Source organism: Aquila chrysaetos, chromosome 8, assembly GCF_900496995.4.
Source record: "Aquila chrysaetos chrysaetos chromosome 8, bAquChr1.4, whole genome shotgun sequence".
In the NCBI taxonomy this organism is placed as follows: domain Eukaryota; kingdom Metazoa; phylum Chordata; class Aves; order Accipitriformes; family Accipitridae; genus Aquila; species Aquila chrysaetos.
The window spans coordinates 11,699,931-11,722,221 of NC_044011.1; the positions used below are offsets into that span (position 1 = coordinate 11,699,931).

Here is a 22,291-nt window from a genome sequence, read left to right on the forward strand (position 1 = left end):
GTCAGTCACTCACATCTGCTTGAACTGTGCTGAATGACGTGGTTTCTGTTTATAGTTCTCCTTTGGGAAAGTCTCCTCGCTGCAGAAAGGAAAGAAATTACCCTTGTGTCCATTTGTTGGTTAACAGCAGGATTAGTTGTTCATCACATTTGGGCAGATGCAGAATGGTACTGCAAAAATGCACTAAAAGCTGTGTACAGTAGGCTTCATGCCAGCAATGGCATGCAAGTCTCGGGTTAGCTTTTCCCCATCTGCATAAACACAGTTTATTTTAAAACTTTCAGAAATGGAAATGTAATGAGAAAATAATCCCTCTTTACATCAGCCCAATCCAGGGGCGCTGCTAGTTGGGTAGACCTTAGCATGACAGGATAACTGCCTGTACCCAAAGTTCATTCAGCCAGGTGAGTGCTGAAGTAAGCAGGGATGGAAGTGATTTCCTCTGGTTATTCTCCATGAATGGTGTCATCCAAAAGTGTAAGTTTTGCTTAATTTGCATTAGTACAGCAGCAGTTTCCTTTTAGTATGAAAATACTGAAAGTACCTTTCCCAATTCTCTCTAGAATCCTTTGGCAGTAATGTGAGTGTAAGTTCTTAATGCCAGCAGATCAAGACGTGAAGCTGGCAGGCTTACTCCAGTGTCTGTTGAATCGCTGTTTTCAGTGCAAGGGTGGTTGTGTTAAGCCAGTTCCGAAGGCTACAACTTTCTGGCATTCCAAAGTATTCCAAGTTTTCACTGGCTTTGAAAAGGGCAGGTTTTGGGTGCTGCCAATCTGTTTTAGGAAGCTGCTTACCTGCTTTCAGCCAACCAGTAAGTACCTTACAGCAACAGTTGGGGGGGGGGAAAACCAACCAACCAACAACAAAAAACTAAACCAACAAATTGGTTGGACTCATTTGGAGGGGTTTTTTTTCCCCCTTGTAGGTCCTGAAGGAAAGGCATGAAAAGTGGCCATCTCTCCTGAGTGCAATGCTTATGTGACTCGATAGCATGTTATAGTTTTGCATCTGTCTTCACCCCCTCCCTCAACTCCTCAAAAAAATATTGTATGTTGCATTGTGATGTTGGGGGTTTTTGGTTTTGTTTTGTTTTTAAATATGCCTGTGAGCCTTTTCCATTGTATTACATATTTTCCAGGTACTGTAGAAGATTATGCTGCCATGTACTGCCAAATACTTTGGCTACCTCAGGTCAAACTAGTGGCAAGGTGTTTTGCTGCAATTAGCAGTCTGCCTGTTTGGTAAACACATGGCTGGCATTTGTTTGCAAGCCCAAGAGATGGGCTTTAAAAAAAACAAACAAAAAAAGAAAATAAAAAGCAAACAAACATAAACCCTCTGCGAGTCTGATGCTGTAAAGTTAGAATAGAATGTACAAATGTCAGTGAAGGACAGGTAGAGCAAGGGCTGTGAGGTACTGTTTCTCATTTTGCAGTGATGGGTAAATCACTGTAATTGGGGTAGACTGGGGAAAAGGGATTGGGAATGTAACCTTCTTTTGTCCCATAACCTTATCTTTTGGTAGTTGGTCATTGAGTTCCTGACAGAATTTCTCATAGTGGTTAGTGTTGTCTTGCTCTTGCTTTTTTCTGTTGTACTTATTTTCCAGCCCAAGCTAGACTTACCTAATTTGCACAATTGGCCCTTCTGGGATCCTTATTTAACATTATCAGTGCAGAGCAATTTACAACACATCTGAGATTGTCATGTTTCATTTCCTTGGAGAGATGACATTTATAGTGTAAATGTGTTACTGGCTCTCCAGAAACAGGTCTGTATGAGCTTGGAATATACTTCAACTTCATGTTGTATACACTGTTGCAAGCATACTAATATATTGCAACTATTTTTTTTGCTAAAGTCCTTGCTTCTGTAAAAAAAAACATCACTGAGGTTTATACCACCCTTTGACTTAAATTATTCTTCCTTCTTTTAGACCAAAGTAAGTTTCCTCTTTTCCACTTTGTTTTGCAAAAGGAATTAGAAGAGCTCATTGACAGCTTTTTATTTTCACCATGCAAAACGCAGATTTTCACAATCATATTTGTGTGGTTTTGGGAGCAAAACCCTTTTCACCTGTAGCGTATCCACAACATCACCAACTGCTTATAGAAAGAATCCTGTAATAAAGGAGATTAAAATATTTTTCATGAAAGTATAGCACTTAGTGTTCTGGAAAACTACAATAAATAATTTCCCTGTGTCCCCCTCCCTGATTTCTTCTAAGCCCTGATTTAGCAACTGGTGTTCAGTTAATCAGGCCTCAGTACATTGCTACTGCATTTAAGAGAACATTGTTACCTAAGAATTTGCTTTGTTTTACATTTAATCAAAAGTGATAGCAATTTAATGGGATTGTGCTTTATAGTAAACATGAAGAATCCTCTAAACCTAGTGGACTCCCAGTGTGTGTACATCTGAAGTTAGGATCCTCTAATTACACAGACTACTTCAACGGCTTTTTCAATGTTCTTCCGAGCTGTGCAGTGTCCTTATGGTGTTCTTGTTGATTTTGGTTTTTTAAATATATAGTACCAAAATGCTGTCGACTTCTCACGGAGAACAGTTTTTCACTATAATGTTACTAAATGAAAACTGCTTCTTGGCTAATTGTCTGCAGTGTTTGCTACAATATGCACATGAACAAGTGTTCTGAATGCTATGCTTGGGCATCTGTATTCACACCTTTTTTCTTTTTCTTTTTTTTTTTTTTTTTTAATCACCTATTGTTAGTGGACCTATTGGACCTGAACACAACAAGTGAAGTTTTCAAACAGCACAAGTTGAGTCAAAATGACCAGCTGATCGGTGTCCAGGATGTGATCAGCTGTCTCACTACCATCTACAGTGGACTTGAAGAGAAACACAAAGATATGGTGAATGTTCCTCTCTGTGTAGACATGTGTCTTAACTGGCTACTCAATGTATATGATAGGTAAGTAACAGGTCTTTATTCACAGTGTGTACTCCAGGAATTTAAGGTGGTATTAACAAAGTATAAACCATGGAGACAGAATTGGTAATTTTTGCACATGACTCCTCAAAAATGCTAGACTTATAGGACTGTTGTATATATTTTCTTAGTTACTTTCTTGAGGAAGTGTCCATGGTAATAGAAAAATGATAAAGCCTTATGAAGTTAAGAAGTTCTTTAATAAAAAGTTATATCTTTTGATATTTTTGACTTAGTAATGAAAGTGCAGTTGCTTGCAATGAGATGTTTCTTATGCTGTCCTGCTCAGATGCACTGAACTAATGTTAGACTGCTTTTATACTACTACCAAAAAAACATTGAAAGGATTTCAAGGAATGTGTGTGTGAGTAGAGAACTGGATAATGCTGCTTTAGCTGTGTTCCTACTGTAAATGTTCCAGGTTGCCCAGATTGTTTGCCATTCACATCAGATCCAATTTCCGCCACAGGTGGGGACAGTTTTGTTATTTATTTCACACTTAGTTACTTGCATGCCATAATCCTGGCTGAGCTCCCCGTCCTGAATTCTCTGCCGAGTGGTGGTTGTTCTGATCTCGGTGCTGAAGCCTGTCTGATTCTGGAGGGTCAGCAGTGTCCTGGTCCCAGCTCACTTCCAGCCAGTGCAGCTCCTGCCTTGTATGCTGGTGCTATGTGATCCACCTGCCCTGGTCCTGGCAGCAAAGCTGTATTTCCCCAGTGGATTGTGAGTTTGCCTCAAGAATGTCTCAGGATGCTTACAGTAAGAATTTGTGGGTTTATTTAAACGCACATCCGCTATTACCAGAGAGAGCACTGAGTCTCAGAGGACAAGAAAAAGACCACGCCAGCAGCCGCTTGTGGTTTTGGCCAGTCCTTTCTGAGCCCCCAGACACTTCTTTCTTCTGCTGAATGTTGAACTCTGACCTCTCTGCCCTGCCCTGCACTTACAGCAGCCTGCATGTCTGTCCTACAATCAGTATGGTTTTATTTAGTTGTGCTTTTGAGTCATGAGTTTGTTGTTCATTTTTCTTAGTGGTCACTATTTCCATCCCTCTTCTGTAGTAAAAACTGGGAGAAGACTTGGTTTCCATCAGCTCCTCCATTCCCTGTAATGTATCTCCTTACATTGCTTGAACAAAGGCATTTCAGGACTCTTCTGGAGCTGACTAAAGACACAGTAGTGCAATACATGGGGTGGTTGCTTCAGGGTGTCTAACTGAATATATGCTTTAGTTCAGAGTTATACACGGAATTACAGATCAGAATTTCTAAGCTGCCTGAAGTTGGTTACCAAATTTCTTTCCTTTCTCCCCATTTGAAGATTGAAAGAGCAAAAGTATTTCTTGAATAATGATAGAACTCTTATACCTGGTTTTGCAAAAGAGCTGTTACTTGTTGATGTATGCATTATCTTCACCATGTTCACTCACTTAATCAATGCCAAATTCTAACAGTTCATAGCTTTTTGCTCCCCCCGCGCCCCCCCCCCCCCAAGATTACACACCAGTAGTCCTATGCTTTGTGGATATTTTATTTTATTTTATTTTTATTTTAAATATTGTGGTAGGGGAGAGGGAAGGATGGAACAGAGTAAATGCAACCATTTATCATTTATGTGCTGACTGCCTATGCTTTGGCATTCAAATATTGCTGTTTAATATTGTGACATTTCTGTTAGCTGGGCTCCTCATCATTACTGCTGGAAAATTGGAGAGCCCATCAAGTAATGACTGGGGCTTCTTCCCGCAATTATTTTTATGTTGCAGAGCTCTGTATTGTGGGTGAATAAACACATCACTTGCAAATAGAGCAGTAGATCAAGTGGGTTGCTTGAATTAAATGTTATTGGTTATTTAGAATAAGAGACTTAATAATGTCAGGGAATTATTTTGTAGTTACTAGTTGTTTGGGTTATTTTCAGATTGATCACAAATCCATTATATTTTCTTCAGCTTACCTTTGCTTCCTAACATCAATTAAAAGTCAGTTATTTAATCTGTTCATATTTAAATGCATGTTGTAAGCAACAAACCTTTCTTTCAATAACATTTCCTGTTGCTCCCATTTCCCCTTGATTATTACGTTGAAAGCTTTGGTGTAGATAATTCTTCAAGCTGATGAAAGACTTTAATCTTTAGTCAAACTTTGAAAAATAGAGGATGAAGGCTTTCTGAGATAAAACTACCTTTTGCAGTGTGTTTCCTTGCTCCCCTTTCAAATCCACTCCAGGAAGAAAAAAAATGCTGAAAGAACAGGCACCAATTTTAAGCTGGTTTTTGGTTTTCAAATTGGCCTTTAGGAAAGAGCTAATTTGTGTCTTGGCATTTCCATTGTTTATTTCATTGGTGTTATATGTATACAATGCTTCAAATCATTAAACTGCCTACAAAAAGCATCTGTAGTCACATGCTATTAACCTGAGATTTAATTACTGATTCACAGATTGATGGCAAACTGAGTAGTTCTTCAGACTTACCTACAGATGTCTTTGGCCCTTAAAAAGAACCAATTTATCTTTAGAAAAAGGTCTGTTGTGTTCTGGTATTTTCTGACACATCAGGAATGATTCATTCTTCAAGCTGAGTAGAGGAGAGAAACATTAAATTTTCTCAGTGACTTTTACTTCTTCAAGGACTCAAAGGTTACTCCAGGCAGCAACATCTGCCCTGTAAACCTTTTCCAAACTTAAAGTTCCTTGCTTTGGTTAGTCCAGAGGGGTTTTTTTTAAGTAAAATTACAATGAGAGCTGTGAAGGAAATTGTTTGCTCTATGAAATCATTTGGCCAGGCCTGTGTTTCAATCATCCAAAAGCAATAGCCAGTGGTTATTGTTCTGGACTATATACTGTCAAATTTGCTAAAATCTCCAAACGTCATTTATATGAAATGGACTGGTAGCTTTTAGTACTAATGGAATAGCTTAACACCCCTTGAAATGAGTTGTTTCAGATATTTTAAAGTCTGTCATACATCATATAGAATACATGTACTAATTGTGGGCAATGACTCATTATTTCAATCAGAATTACCCATAAAGAAACTTTTACCTGTGCTGTTTTTAATGTCTTGCAATGTTTATCTGACTTCTTTTATTTCAACTTTCTTGGTTTTTTTGATGTTAGGATACTTTTGATAATGCCTTCTTTTAAATTGGATTTCTTTGGTGCATTAGCCTAGGAAGGGTATCTATGGGACTTACGCTAACATTTTCCATATGATCAAAGCTGTCTTTCATAATATTCTCTATGGCCCAGTCTTCCCCTGAAGAATTACAACTTTGTTGTTTATTGTTGCACTCATACATCTGGCAAATTCTAACACCAAGCTGAGTTAATATCCCAGGCCTTACCAGCCTGTTAGTTAGAGCAAAATCTGAACTTCCGAGGAAGGAGAAGTATGAGAGACCTGCTCAGTCAGCCTTAACTTTATGCCCTGGTTTTGACGGTAGCTGATGGAAATTTTCTGCACGCGGTCCAATAGCACTCCCTGTGTTGATGATAGCTATCTTGATTCGTAGAGGACTCCACAGGACCAGCTTAGCAGGCAGTGATAGTAGTAAGAAGCGCTCTAGGAAGGACATGGCCCTGTGTAGGGTAGGAAAATGAGCTCCTTTGACTCCTTTGGGGTTGATCAAGGGGAGGCATCTGTGGGGACCTTCAGAGATCTAACAGGCTGCCTTCTGTTGCTGGGTTATGTAGATAACTGATAGCTGCGGTCGTTGGTAGTCCTTAGTCACAGTATCAATGTTGACTCGGCTTGAGAGCCCTTTGACAACTCTGAACTGAAGTGGGCTCGTCTTCTTTCTTCTCCAATTTCCTTGCTAGTGCCTGATGTTTTTTATGCTATTGCCCCCATCCCCAGGGGACAGAGGCTTCCTCTGGCCTTAATATTGCTTATCGTGTTTTCTGTTGATCTGTCAGTCATCCTTATTGTGTATTCCTGTTTGCAATCTCTTATACTTAATCTTGTCCTCTGTCTGGCAGCTTTTTGTTATCTGGCTAACTCCTGTGTGCAGCTGTGCCCATCACTGTTTGCTCCTTTGGCATTCACTTTGTTCACTTAGGTAAAATGCTTATATGTTATGTCTGGCTATGCCATCGCAATGCTACAGAATACTTGCATACCATTGTTGGTAAACAATAGTTTTGTTTGCTTATATTCAACAATCTAATATTAATTATGTCCTGATTAGTACATTTATAATTTACAGGTGTCACAAGCCTCTGTTTCGACTATGGTGTAGACTGTGTTTCCCTGCCAAAGAAGTTTTGGGCCCTAACTGTGTTAGGATGTTACTTAGAGAAAGGAATAAAGTTTGCATGTGACAGTTGCATGATTATGGAAAGTTTTTGCTAAACTCATTTTCCTGGAAAGACATACCTTCAGATCATTTTAACCTTGCCTTAATGTCTATCATTGAATTTCTTAGGTGTTTGAGCAGAAAAGGAAATGTTAGTTTTAGGATTTAGCACACTATGTTTTATAGCTGAGATGTTCCTGTGGCTGAGTAGTGGTAAACTGTATTATATGATTCCCAAGTGCTCCACACAGCTTGTGCCTGATGTAGTGAGGTTGGGATTGTAGTTGTTTTGTTTGTTTGGAGTTCAGTTGTTATAGGATTAGCAAGGGAAGTCTTGAGGCATTGCTCGTGTTTATTGCCCCTGTTATCTGTGTGTTACCTGTTTCACGCCCCCCCCCCCCCCCCCCGCCTCTTCCACATCCTGTAGTTCCAGTATCTCCTGTAGTAAGATACAGGATGAAAGTGTTCTTCCTTTCTCTTCTGATACTACAGCCGTTTCTAGCTTACCCTTTTTTTCCCCTTATTTGCTTATGTTATTGTACAGTAGTGACAAACACCAGTTTTTATATAACGTAGCCATTTGATATTTTCTGCAGCTGTGTTGGATCTCTGAAACAGCTGAACGGTTGCTCTCTGCTGGGATGGAGAGTCTAAACTATGTGACAAAGTTGTATGCGCTCTGATCCTAATCCAACCCCGCTACCCGTGCAGCGTGGTACCCTCCCATGCCCTTGATCAAATGACCTAGTTAGCTGATTCCCCACTAAACTAGTCCTCTCTGTAGTATATGCTTTCAATGCACTCTTCTACCATGCCTGGAAATGACGTGTGCCTTTTTTTTAACACCTATTTCGGCAGGTTTAAAAGTTTAATTACTTCTGGGTTCTGTGCTACCTCCTGACTGGATCATACCTGAGGCATATAGGCCAGAGCCTGCCTGGTGCATATGTAGAGACAATGGAATCACCTATAAAACCAAGGATTTCTTTATTTTTCTCCTTCCCCTCATCTCTCTTTCCTCTCCCCTTCCCAATAAAACAATAACATTCCAGTTCATTTGGGGAAGAAGAAGGTCAGCATCACACTATAAGGGCAATGAATCCTTAGACTTTGTACAGCCTGGGGAAAGAAGTCTCAGATACATCCAGAGGGACAAATGGGCTTTAGTAGAAAGGCACTTCTGACAAGCAGCTATAATGGTTTTGCCATTTTTCACTTGAAGATAGGTCAGAGGTCAATAATGTGCCATTTTTATACTGCCTTTCACTGTTGTATTGATGGAGAATGGACAACTTTGCTCTAAACCAGTTAATAGAGGTATAATGGTTCAGACTTCCCTTCAGGATCAGAGCAAAAAATATCTGAGCTGCTTAAAATGGTCTTATCAATTGATTTTGTAATGACAAGCATGCTTGTGTTGCTGCAGTGAATCTGAAGAGTGTGCTGGCACTTAAGTCTAAATACTTGATCCATAAATTTTGTATGAATTCAAGCATTAAAAAGTTTCCTGAACCTTCCCACTGCAAGGCCTTGCTTTTCAGATGTTTGTACACACAGCACAATTAAGTGGCTGTGCTGCCATTCAGAGACAGCTTGACAGGCTGGAGAAAGGGGACAACAGGAATCTCATGAAGTTCAATGAAGGGAAATACTAAGTCCTCTCCCTAAAGAGGAATAACCCCATACACCAGTACAGGCTGGGGGGTGACTGGCTGGAAAGCAGCTTTGCAGGAAAGGCCCTGGGGGTCCTGGTGGACACCAAGTTGAACATGAGCCATCAACATGCACTTGTGGCAAAGTAGGCCAACAGTCTCCCAGGCTGCATTAGGAAGAGCTTTCCCAGCAGGTCGAGGGAGGTAATCTTGCCCCTCTACTCAGCACTGGTGAGACACATCTGGAGTGCTGGGTCCAGTTCTGGGCTCCCAGGGACAAGAGAGACATGGACAAACTGGAGTGATTCCAGTGAAGTACTGTGAAGATGATTAAGGACTTGGAATATCTGATGTATCGGGAGACGCTGGGAGAGCTGGGACTTCTCAACCTGGAGAAGAGAAGTTTCAGGGGGATCTTATCAATGTGCATAAATACCTGATGGGAGCAGGAGAAAAGATGGAGCCAGGCTCCTCTCAGTGGTGCCCAGTGACAGAACAAGAGGCAGTGGGCACAAACTGAAACACTTTCAAGAAAAAGATTTTTTTAATGTGAGACTGATCAAACGGTGGCACAGGTTGCCCACAGAAGCTGTGCAGTTTCCATTCTTGAAGATATTCAAAACCCAACTGGATACGATCCAGGAAAACCTGCTCTACCTGACTTAACAGGGGCATTGGTCTAGATGATCTCCAGAGGTCCCTCCCAACCTCAGTGGTTTTGTGACTCTAAGCTGGGCAAACTTAAATCATTGAATTGGAAGTCTCAATGCTACAAAGTCTATAGGTTTGCCGGTGGGGGTGGGGGAGGTGTCGGGGCTGGGTTTGATGTGGGTTTTTTTACTGTATATATAATTTCAGTGCTAATATTTAGCTGTTTCCAAGAAAAAGGCTAGGAGGAAATACGTTGCTCTTTAGAAAAATGTAATGTTGCAGGCTTTGTAATTATTTTTATAATTTATTGAGAAAATGCTTTTTGTGCAAAGGAAGCTCTTCACAGTCCCTATAGCAATCTGCTGAAATCTGGAGAAGTTTGAAGCCTCCACATATGTACCCTGACCTTTTAACTGCAAAGTTTTTCTGAGTTTGTGCCTTTAATAAAAAAATGCTGTAGTCAGTCCTGAGTTATATCAAACCCAAATGAATGGTCAGCTTTGTTTTTCCGTTGAACACAAAGTTAGAACACAGACAACCCTACACAGGAAGGAATGGGGAAAGAACTTTATCAAGGTTGCAAAATGAGCCATTTACACGTTAAGGTATGCCAGAATGATGTAGTGTCTGTGATTGAAAGAGGTAATTTGAAGCTAAGCTTGAATGTATAAAATAGGTGGCACTTTTATAACATTCTGGAAAATTGAGTCCTGATTTTCAAACTAGGCAGTAAAAGTAATGGGTGTTTTTGATGAATTTGGCAATAATTTCTCTGTACCTCTGTTCCAGCTTGTGGAATGGAGAAGATAATGCTGTCTAGCCTCACTAGATTAGGTGATGGTTGTGAAGACAAATGCATTAATATTTGTAAGGTGCTTAACTAATTTACTGACAGCCCAGGAGTAAATCACTAATTTTGTATTCAGCACAACATTTGTGAAGTAAATCAGACAGCAGACCATATGTTGAATGGATAGGACAGAAAGAGATATCTAATAACCACTCCAGAAGTAATTAAAGGATATATCACTTCTGCATGACAGAAGGAACCAAAGTAATGTTTGGTGAGATATTAATTCTAGTATTACCTTACTTGCTGGTGAAGGACCCAGCTAACCTTAAATGCAGGGGGTTGTGTGTAATATATACAGTTTAACTACTATTCTCATGATTTTTTTACCATGTCTTATCTGAAGACAAATTGCATCATGTTTTTTGGTCTTTGAAAGAAGAAATCATCAGATCTTTTAAGAGTATGTTTCTGCACTGATGTTTTGAACTTTAAAATTGTCCTTTTCCATGTACCCAGGGTTTATTGCTTCAGTATCTTTTTGAACAGTGTTTGTCTTGCAGGTTTAAAATCACTTGCTTTGGAACGTACTTATCCATTCTCAAGTTGCTTAAGGTTTAATGTATGGGGTTTTTGGGTTTAGGCTTTTTTTTTTTTTTTTGTAAGCCTGAAGTCATATTGCTTAAAAAGAATGACAACTCCATATGATTTAATTACTGCTTGTGGTTGGCTGTTTATGTCCTGGTACACATGTATATCAGAGCATTTTAAACTTAAAAGGAAAAAATGAAGTGAAAAAAATGAATTAATTACTGTGGTATGAAAGCTTGTTTTTATTTTGCAGTCCTTATGTTTCACACTGAGTAATAGGCTTTCCTGCTGTGTGCTCGTGTATTTTTTCTGTGTATATCACATTATTAAATCATGTTGAGAGCTTTACACAGCTAAATGTCTGCCCTTTTGGAGTAATACGAACTATTTTGACATGTAAACCACTTAGAAGGCGAGCTGAGCTTTTGTAAGGGAAACATTCTTAATGTGATTTGTAGTGTTAATTTGTTTTGAGATTTCAAGTGTATTTGAAGTAGAACTCACCAATGTCTTTGCATTTTTGAATAGACTTGAGTTGGAATGAAATAAAATTAAATTGTTTTAAATTGTCTTATCTTTATCGTTTCAGTGGCCGAACTGGAAAAATTCGAGTGCAGTCACTGAAAATTGGCTTGATGTCTCTTTCTAAGGGCCTTCTGGAAGAGAAGTACAGATGTAAGGAAGAAGATATTTTATAAAATGCTTACTTTACATAATTAAGTCATGTACAATAACAACATACATTGTAGCAAAATTTGTAGTAGAACATTTCTCATGCCTGTAGCAAGACAGTTTTCTTGTGAGTAAGTAAAATAGAATTGTTGTTTTCATTATCATCAGTGACAATGGAGAAAGTAGGATTTATATCCTGACTGGAAAGTATTGATGTCAAATATGCATCATCATAATGCACAATATTGCACTCCCCAAAAGCAAGGGAGAATGTAGCTGTGTGGAAGCTAGAGAAGTATTCTGTTTGACTGATTCTGTTCTCTTTTGTGTGTATATGTTTTGTTTAGGGAGAAACTGAGTAAGTCAGTGTTGATTGGAACAGATTGATATGTTTGATAAAGCAAGGAAGTGCATCAAAATCCAGCAATTGTATTTTGTGGTCTATGAGAAAGACGATCCGAACTCTGAAAATAGTTTTCCAGTATATGTGCTTTCTGCCAGAATTATACAATGAAAGTTTAAATTTTGTTGATTTAAGTAATCTCACAAGCTTGAGAAATACTAAGTAGTATAAAAATACTTCACAAAAATAATTGCAGGAGCAGAAGAGAATTGAGTAACTTTGTGGCAAAACCCCCTGACAAATGCAGAACAAGAGATTAAGCACTATATAAGAGCATCGTAGGTAGTGGACAGTTATATATCATGCACATCATCTTAAAATTGCTATTCTTTGCAGTAGTTCCTTGACAGTTTCGGAAACAAATGTAAAATGTGTAGAAACTGTATGTGCCATGTACCATTGGAGCTCTTCAACAATTTCTGCTTTCCTTAGAAGCATTTGTAGGTAATCTTGTAATCTTGGTTATTGACATGAGCAAAAGTACAGCTATCTTATGCATTAGGGCATATTTTGGCATCTGAAGGGCATACTAAGACTTTGGGGTTTTTAGTTTCCTTATGTCACTTGACATATCTGTGAATTAGTCCGTAACTAAAAGAGCTTGGCAGACATACCTTTGTTCAGTAATGACAGTTTGGGGGTAACCTGCCATTTGGTGTGAAATAAAAAGCTTTCGAAAAGTATAGGAGTTAGTTAGGCTGTGGATAACAGAATGATAACGCTACCAAAAGATGGTTTAAAAAAAACCCAGGCCTGGGAATAAACTCACATTAAATTGCTAGCAGTAATGAATTCGTATACTTACAGTTAGGGAATACAGGCACTGAAGCAGAACAAGGAAATGACTAGGTCGGATTCATTTTTATATTGTTGCTTTGTGTCTAGTAGTAAAATAAAAATGGTAGCTGATGGTGGCTGCAGATTTGCATAATCGATGTTAACAGGGTGGGCTTTTTCCTGAAGAGTGTTGTCCTAAAAAATTAGTACAGAAAAAGTCTCAGGAGACTATTGTACAAAGTGTTCATAACTTCAACCTGAAATACATCTGAAATAGTGGCTCAGCTTCTCAAAGCAGAGAATTAATAGTCAGATAACATATCCTTTTTTTTATTGTTGTAACTCCTGTTTTTATCAGTGAGCCAGGCTTTGATACCTTTATTGTCAGCTTTATTGTCCTTGCAAACCATAAAATTGTCACAAAACAAAATTCTTCAGTCTGAAAGAAGTTTTGCCAAAGAAAGAAGGAAGTAACAGTGTGAGGTACTGGTTGTTGGTCTGCGGTGGCTTTGCAGTCAGTGTTTTGGGGTCCTTTGGCACCAGCTGTGTCACAGACTGATCTTTGGCACGAGCTCTCTTGCTTCTTTTGATTTCGTCACACCCTACTAATCATCTACTGTTGAGAGAAATTTTGTCATATCTATTGAGCTTTCAGATCCTCAAGTGAAAACTATCAAGAAAATGCTAAGTATTTTCAAGAAAGTCAGTCACTTGGAAGGAAAAGCAGTACCCCCAAACATGGGTGCTTAATACGAATTACCTGCCTTCTGATTTTTCCCTTTCTCAGACCAGCTCCTGACATTTGCTTCTCCTTTTGGCTATATTTCGTCTAAGCATTTCTGAGGTGTTGTCAATCCCAGGCTCCTCTGAGTGTGGCAGTTGTTGTACAGTTGCAGTTGGAGCCCTTAGCAGAGCACAGACCATGCCCTAAATGTTGTAGTCTTAGAGAGGCATACTCTTCTCGGAGTAGTTGGTAGTAAAATAGGAAGTTTCTTGATTTAAAAACTTTTGGATGAACCCTTCAACCTTTTGTAAAACTCTTAACCAGACTGTCTGCTCATGTGTTTTCTACCTCAGCTTTCCCAGAGACCAGCCTTTCAGGGATTAACTTGAAGAAACATAATTTCTGGGTGGCTGAGACATTGGGTTTATGAAATAATACGGTAAACTGACAGGGGACAATAATTTCAGTTTACCAGTACAATTCAAGGTTTTGTTCTTTTTTGCTTTCTTTAATGTGAAGCCTTTGGGGGGGGGGGGGGGGGGGGGGGAGTTTGTTTGTTTGGGGGTGGGTGTTTTTTGTAACAGCCGCCTTTAGTCATGTTCATTTCCAGTAAAAATAACAATTTTGTTAACTGTATGTTCATTTCCAGTGTAGGTAGGATGTTTCGCCAGAGAAATTTCTGTGACTTTTTTTTTAATTAGGCTTCTTTTTAAGATGCTTGAGGGTTGAGATGAGAATGGATCTTTAATTTAAAAAAGTCCCAATTACTTTAGAAGAAACATTGAGGCCTCAATTAAAGAATGCCTATTCTTGAAAATGTTTAAAGACATGCTTAACTTCAAGCAGATGCCTGGGTGCTCCTGTGAATAAAAATGGACCTGCAAATGTAATTGGGTTGCTGTGAGCTGGTTACATCTATGCTTGTAGGGCAAATAGTCCAGGGCTGCTTTTCTGTTGGTGAGGCCAATGACCTGGGCTGGCTGTATCCATGTTATGCTCTCTTTTCTCCCCAGAACAGGGGTGCCACAGGTGAGCTACCTATTGGAAATGATCCCAGACCCTGCCTAACTCTCACATCATTCCCGGCTATTTTGGGGGTGAGAGTTAGTTGACTTTCATCAAAATCATGACAGATACACTTTTAGCAGCTTAATGATACAAACAGCAGCATTCCAGTGCTTGGGTTTAGACCCTGGTGCCTCTGCTCAGTTCATGGGTTTAGAAGTAGCCTTAAAAAATGGAAAAGGAAAAAAAAAAAAGGATGCCCATGACAAAAGGTAATACTAGTTTAGTTCCAAAATACTCAGAGCACAATAAACAAAACACTGTTTCGTTTTACTGCCTGTTGTTCATACATTATTACAGGACTTCTGAATACTGTGGGAAAAATGAAACATTTTTAACCACTCAATTTTAGTGTCCTAAATGTTCTAGGAAGGTAAATTTTAATCATACCAGCAAGTGTTTGCAACAGTGAAAAATGTAATTTGCATGTGTGATTATTCACAGCACGTTTTATGCCTAGTCATGCAATCAGGAGACAAACAACATCTCAGTATGGATTTCCTGAGGGACAGCAGGAATTTTATCTTCCCTCCCTTTTCTTCAGTTTTAGAGGTGGAGAGAAGTCATAGCACTGTGTAATAACTGGGAGTACATTTGTGAGCATTTTGCTTTTACCTGGGCTCATTTTTAACACAGAAAGCCCAGACTGGCAGCAGAAAGAGCAAACATCACGGAGTTTTATTTAGTGTGTAGATTTGTAGATTTTGGGTCATATCATTTAATGCATAAAAACTGTAGGATTTGAAGTGAAAAAGAAGGGCTACTTGAAAAAAGCTCAGCTGTGAAACAGTTCAATTTTCAAGTAATGTACAACATCCTTGGAATGTGATTTTTTTTACTGTTAAGTTTATGTCAATTTTCAAACCATTTGAAACTAACACTGTGGTAGTTTGAAAAAAAAAAAAGGAAGAAAAAAGAATGTGCATCCTGGTTATAAAAATGCAACAAAAAATTTGTGTTGTGGACATCTTACTACTAACTAGTTTATTACCATTTTGGTAGGATTTTAATAAACTTTTCAACATTTTGAAGTATCCCCTTCTGTACCAGCCAGTAAGTACATTTTTCAGGTTGTCCAGGTAAGTTGCAGTTTTGAGTCTTTGCCAGGGAATAGTTCATGGATTACTTCAAGGAAGTAGGCCAGATAGCAAGAACATTTTGGTTTTCCATAGCTTTAGTTTAGGAGCTTCTCCTGAAGGCACTAGAGGGTTTTGGGAAAAGATCCACAAACTCCCTTGCAATTGGACACTCACCGGTTATGGCACAGCTGCCATTGTTAAGTTTTCTTGTTTTTTGAGGGGAGTGTTTTGGAGGAGTTTGAGCTCTTCAGAGGTATTTGCTGACTTGGATCAACCCTAGCTAATCGCTCTCCCTATTCCCTCTCCTGCCACATTGTTTTTCATCTATTTACTAGCTCCCCAATCAACTGAAGTTTTAGGGCTTAGGAAGTTCATCTTCTTCCCAGCTACAGCGGTTAATGAATTTTTCTTCTTTTAGTGCCTGTTTCCACTGTAGACTGATGCAAACAGAAAGCATAAAACAGGCTTTCTTCTTTTTTTTTTTTTTTTTTTTTAATCCTCTCAGGTTTTTTAAACTGACTCTTAGAAACTGGAAAATTATCCCAACCACAGCTAAAGAAGCTAGCCAGGATCTGGGATTGCCAAGATGAGCCTGCAGCCATGCAGTATCAGTTCTCACCTCTGAGGGCTCAAGATGCTGTAGCATTTGTTTGACTAGGCAAGAAAGGGGCAAGAAAAATACAAGAAACTCTAAAAATTAATTCAGTCATCTGGATTTCTATTTTGTGAAAATCCTTTCTTGCACCTCAACCTCGTTTGCCAAGAAAAGAAGTATGACCAGACTGTCTGAAGCACGCTGACGAAGCTTGACAGTTGCTCCAAATGAAGGGCAAAACAATTTACACAGTGTAATAAAAGAGTTTCTCATGAGTGTTTCTGAACAAAGCTTGTCTGTTTCTCAGTCGGAAGTGCAGTCAGACTGAATTTTTAAATTTCATTTATTTCTAATCTATTAATGGTTGTTCTGGTGGGAAACATGAAAAGTAGGGGAATAGTATAAATTGATTTTTTGTTTGTTTGTTTTAAGATTACTTGGAGCTTTAATCCAAGCTGGCCACCGAGTGCAAATGGAGAATGTAACAGCCACCTGGAATGAACTCAAAGAATTCACTTCCATTTCTTCTGTAATTTGTACCAATCACAGAATTTAAAAATATTTCTGAGATAAACCCAGTGTTTAAGATATTTTCAGGAGAGATTCATCTTGTGACTAAATACTAATGTACACAGCCATAAAGTTCATAAATCAAGGATTGTTGGCAGAAACATGTTAAAAATATTAGCTGAAAGTTTTAACAATTAAAAATGTCCAATCAAAGAAGTGTGTTAAGAAATACTATCTGTACTGCAGACAGGCCTATTAATTCAGTGCTTTGCTGTGACTCTTAAGTAGGTACAAGCAATATCTTTCTTCCCAATGTCTGTATCTGGAACAATTTTCTTGATTCCTTTCAGTGTCAATTTTTTCTCTTGTTACAGTCATCCCAGAACATCCACTTATACTGCAGGGCTTGACACCTACCTTAGGAAAAGGGAATCAGTAAAGAGAAAGTACATGGAAGCAGACATGCTTATCCAGGAAGCAAATGTGATTAATGTTAAGCTCAAGTTGTCCTGCTGGCTGCTGCTCTTGCTTTAAGCTATTTCACATGGCCAGCTGTGACCTGTGGTAATTTCTAGTCTCAGTTCAGAGCAAACGTGATTCTGTCCCCAACCAACCGAAGGATGGCATAGATTTTTGCATAAGGTGTGGATTTCTGAAATATTGTTTCCTTCTTCATAGAATAGTTTGGGTTGGAAGGGACTTTTAAAGGTCATCTAGACCAACCCCTCTGCAATGAACAGGGACATCTTCAGTTAGACCAGGTTGCTCAGAGCCCCGTCCAACCTGACCTTGAATGTTTCCAGGGCTGGGACATCTACCACCTCTCTGGGCAACCTGTGCCAGTGTTTCACCACCCTCATTGTAAAAAATTTCTTCCTCACATGTAGTCTGAATCTACCCTCTTTTAGTTTAAATACATTACCCCTTGTCCTACCACAACAGGCCCTGCCAGAAAGTTTGTCCCCCTCTTTCTTATAAGCCCCCTGTAAGTACTGAAACGCTGCTATAAGGACTCCCCAGAGCCTTCTTTCTCCAGGCTGAACAACACCAAGTCTCTCAGCCTGTCTTCACAGGAGAGGTGTTCCATCCCTCCAATCATTTTTATGGCCTCTTCTGGACCCGCTCCAACAGGTCCATGTCTTTCCTGTACTGAGGGCCCCAGAGCTGGACGCAGTACTGCAGGTGAGATCTCACCAGAGCAGAGTAGAAGGGGAGAATCACCTCCCTCAACCTGCTGGTCACACTTCTTTTTCTGCAGCCCAGGATACGGTCGGCCTTCTGGGCTGCGAGTGCGTGTTGTCAGCTCATGTCCAGCTTTTCATCCATCAGTACCCCCAAGTCCTTCTTGGCAGGGCTGCTCTCAATCCCTTCATCCCCCAGCCTGTATTGATACTGGGGCTTGTGCTGACCCATGTGCAGGACCTTGCACTTGGCCTTGTTGAACCTCATGAGGTTCACATGGGCCCACTTCTCGAGCTTGTCCAGGTCCCTCTGGATGGCATCCTGACTCTCAGGTGTGTCATCTCACACCACTCAGCTTGATGTCATCGGCAAACTTGCTGAGGGTGCACTCGATCCCACTATGTCATTGATGAAGATATTAAACAGTACTACTCCCAATATGGACCCCTGAGGGACACCACTTGTCACCAGTCTCCATATGGACATTGAGCTGTTGACCACTACCCTCTGGATGCAACCATCCAACCAATTCCTCATCCACCGAACAGTCCACCCATCAAATCCATATCTCTCCAATTTAAAGGGAAGGGTGTTGTGGGGGACTCTGTCGAAGGCCTTACAGAAGTCCACAAAGACGACATCCTAGCTCTTCTCTTGTCCGCTGATGTAGTCGCTCCATCATAGCAGGCCACTAGGTTGGTCAGGCAGGACTTGCCCTTGGTGAAGCCATGCTGGCTGTCTTGAATCACCTCCCTGTCCTCCATGTGCCTTAGCATAGCTTCTAGGAGGATCTGTTCTATGATCTTCCCAGGCACAGAGGTGAGGCTGACAGGTCGGTACCTCCTTTCTACCCTTTTTGAAAGTGGGTGCAATCTTTCCCTTTCTCCAGTTACCAGGGACTTTACCTGACTGCCACGACTTTTCAAATATCATAGGGAGTGGCTTGGCAACTACATCAGCCAATTCCCTCTGGACTCTGGGATGCATCTTGTCAGGTCCCATAGATTTAAGTATATTCAGGTTCCTCAGGTGGTCACAAACCTGATCATCTCTTACAGTGGGAGGGACTTTGGTCTCCCAGTCCCTGGCTTGCAGTCCATCCACTCGAGAGGTGTGGGAAGAGAGATTGTCAGTGAAGACTGAGACAAAAAAGTTGTCAAGTACCTCAGCCTTTTCCTGTCCATTGTTACCAATTTGTCAGTCTTGCTCATTGGGATGGGGGGATATGCTTTCTTTGACCTTCCTTTTCTGGCTGGCATACCTGTAAAAGCCCTTCTTAGTATTCTTTGCATCCCTTGCCAAGTTCAGCTCCAGCTGTGCCTTGGCCTTCCTGACTCCGTCCTTACCCCAGCGGGCAGCGTCCCTATACTCTCCCCAGGATACCTGTCCCTGCTTTCACTGCCTGTGCATTTCCTTCTTGCCCTTTAGTTTGACCAGCAGGTCTTGACTTAGCCATGCTGGTCTCTTGCCTACCTTTCCTGATTTCTTACACCTGGGGATCGAGAGCTATTGTGCTCTATGGGAAGCATCCTTCCCTAGTGATAACATAGAAAACTTAGTAAATATTAGGGGGACAATGTGGTATTGATGAATTAGAACAAAAAGCTGATCTGATTTTGTGATGTCTCTTGTTTTGTCACACAGCTGCTCTTACGTAAAACAGGAGCTGCCATGTACAGTTTTATTATGTGATGCCATAAGAAGCCATATAGTTTCATTCATTTGGCCTTACTTTTCTCATTTATATGGTTACAGATCAAGAAAATGTAGTCAAAGTAATCAAGATTAGATGAGCGTCAGCTATTGTAAATGGAACAGTGGCCGTCTGTAACCATGGCTGGATTACAAAAATTAGAAAGCTCGAGCTGCAGGGTTAGTGAATAAAAGGGGGTGTACACGGAAATGAAATAAGCCAGTGCCTCTTGTCGGTGTTGCAGATCTCTTCAAGGAGGTGGCAGGCCCCACAGAAATGTGTGACCAGAGGCAGCTGGGCCTTCTGCTTCACGATGCTATCCAGATCCCGCGGCAGCTTGGGGAAGTGGCAGCCTTCGGTGGCAGCAACATTGAACCCAGCGTGCGCAGCTGCTTCCAACAGGTAAGATAACAAAGACCTTCATGTGAAAAAGATGGTGTAAAAAGAAGAGAGGAATTTAAAAACATCCATTGAGTTTTTGAACAGAAATGAATATGCTTCTGCAAATAAATGTGGGAAGTTATTGTGAAAATGCAGCTGTAAAAGATGGTTTATGGTTTAGGAGAGGATCAAACAAATTACATTTAGCAAAAAGAATATATAAATCTTTGTGGGTTTGACAATATTGGCTGCTCTAAAAGCTGTTAAAAATTTTTGTAGCAGCCAATTATTCTGCTTTGCATCGTTCAAAGCAACCTGATATTGTGAGAACAACATGCTTTTCGCTGCTGTAACAGTTCTCAACAGAACAGGAGAATGATGTTGATAGTAATTTTTGACCTTGTGCATCAGGAAATTATTTAGCATTATTTTACTGACAAAAGAGCTTGCAGTTGCACAAAACTTCAAGCATAGTCATTTATATATTGTGAGCCTTTATGCAGCAGATCAGAACATGGAATAAAGCTGTCTTACAGCCTGCTGTTCAGCTCCACACTACATGCAGGGGGTTAATGAGGCTGCAAGGAGCGTCTGTCTGTTTAAAGAAGATGAGAATTAAAAAGACGATGTTGTAATGGAACACAGCCTAACTCAGACTTTGTCAAGGATGCCTAAGGCTCTGACTGTTTGCTAGTGATAACTATACTGCTTGAGTGTATTATTTCTGTGAAAGTGGCTGCTTTGAGCATTGTCAGAAATTGTATATGGATTAAAAATTCACTATGGCATATATAAAACTACTGACTTTAATATTTCTGATTTTATTGAATTGAACATTAAATATTATAGTGAACTTTTAGCACATTTTTCTTTTGCCATTCTTTCATAGACATTTCTACATTTTCATCCAGTGCTTTGAAAAATTCACTTGTGCTAGCATTTTTCAGAACCATTAGATTCATTTCTGGACTCTGAGATGATTGGAATTGGAAGAGTGTTTGTCCAGATCATGAATAATTTGGCAGATAATTACGGAAGCTGGTTTGACCAATTAACCATGTAAAACTTCCCCTGAGGTTTTAACAGTGCTGCTTCAGACAATAAGGGATGGTGTTTGACATACCTATCACTGGCCTCGAGTGGTTCAAGTCATACTGAAATAAATTATTCATTTGTTAGTGGTAGACATTTTCTGTCACAGAGGAATGATCTTTATGTCCCTCAAGGATCTGCCTCATCTCCCTTGCTGTTCAATTATGGGTGAGGGCTACTGGCAAGGAAGCATTTAAATACTTGATATGATACTATGATTATACTGATGATGAGGGTGCATCCCTCATGTCACATGAATAGCTCAAGTTCAGTTCATGGTTGTTAAGAGAGCACAGAGAAAGTGTGCAGCTGCGTGGCAGTTATCTCAGCCTAGTGAAAACAAGTACTTTGCTGGTGGGAAAAGCACATTATTCTCTTTTTTTCATGCTGCTCCCTGTTACTGGCAAAAAATGACTTGGACTATGAATAGATTAAGAAGCCTAGTGTTGCTTCTTGTCATGTGTTACCATTTAAGGATAACTTTCATTTTAAGTTATGTTCTGTCACTTCCAGTGAGCTCAGAAAGATGACCTCTGTTCTTATTGCTGACAAGGTTGATGAATATAATACCTTTGCAGCTAGGCTCCTCTGGTGGTTACAACATAAAGAGAATGGGGAAACATGTTTGTTTCTTAAAACAATTATGCTAATACTTTAGCTCTGCTGTATTCTTGCAGTGATTGCCCATAAGTGGCAGATTATTTCTCTCTCATTATTTATTTATTTAGCTGTTTATTTGTGTGTTTGTTTAATGTGCTAACTTGAAAGAATACCATGGGCTCAGGATACAATTAAAAAAATTGTATGAGTCTCATGGCAATTAGTAGACACATGCAAGTACTACTGACTTTTAGTAGCCTGGCATCGATCTTAACTCAAAAGACAGCCATGTCTTTAGCATGTCTGAACTGCAGAATGTGCTTCCCCTTCATGCTCCCTTACTTCTTTCTCAAGTCCTTTCAGTGCAAAGATGGCTTTACTATGGACTCCATCTTTGTTACCATCTGTCTACTGTATCACAGCTGTTTAGTCCTGTGTATTCTTACTAACTTGTTTTCTTTATTCGCATTTTAATCAAGGTTATTTCTTGTATCCTGTAATTGGTTGTACATTAACCTGGCATGGAAAGGATTGACCCAGGTTGTTGGGTTTTTTAATAGTATTCTAAGGGAAAATCTGCTTG

General features: G+C 39.8%; 1 protein-coding gene across 8 annotated transcripts in view; it reads left to right on the forward strand.

Moving 5' to 3' along the window:
• Positions 1–22,291, forward strand: part of UTRN (utrophin) — a 392,954-nt gene that overhangs the window by 331,150 nt on the left and 39,513 nt on the right. For all 8 annotated transcript variants that reach the window (XM_030021907.2, XM_030021906.2, XM_041125129.1 and 5 more), the window contains 3 exons: positions 2,734–2,935; positions 11,525–11,610; positions 19,880–20,037. In XM_030021907.2, the coding sequence (XP_029877767.1) occupies positions 2,734–2,935; positions 11,525–11,610; positions 19,880–20,037 (446 nt within the window). The remainder of the gene's footprint in view (positions 1–2,733; positions 2,936–11,524; positions 11,611–19,879; positions 20,038–22,291) is intronic.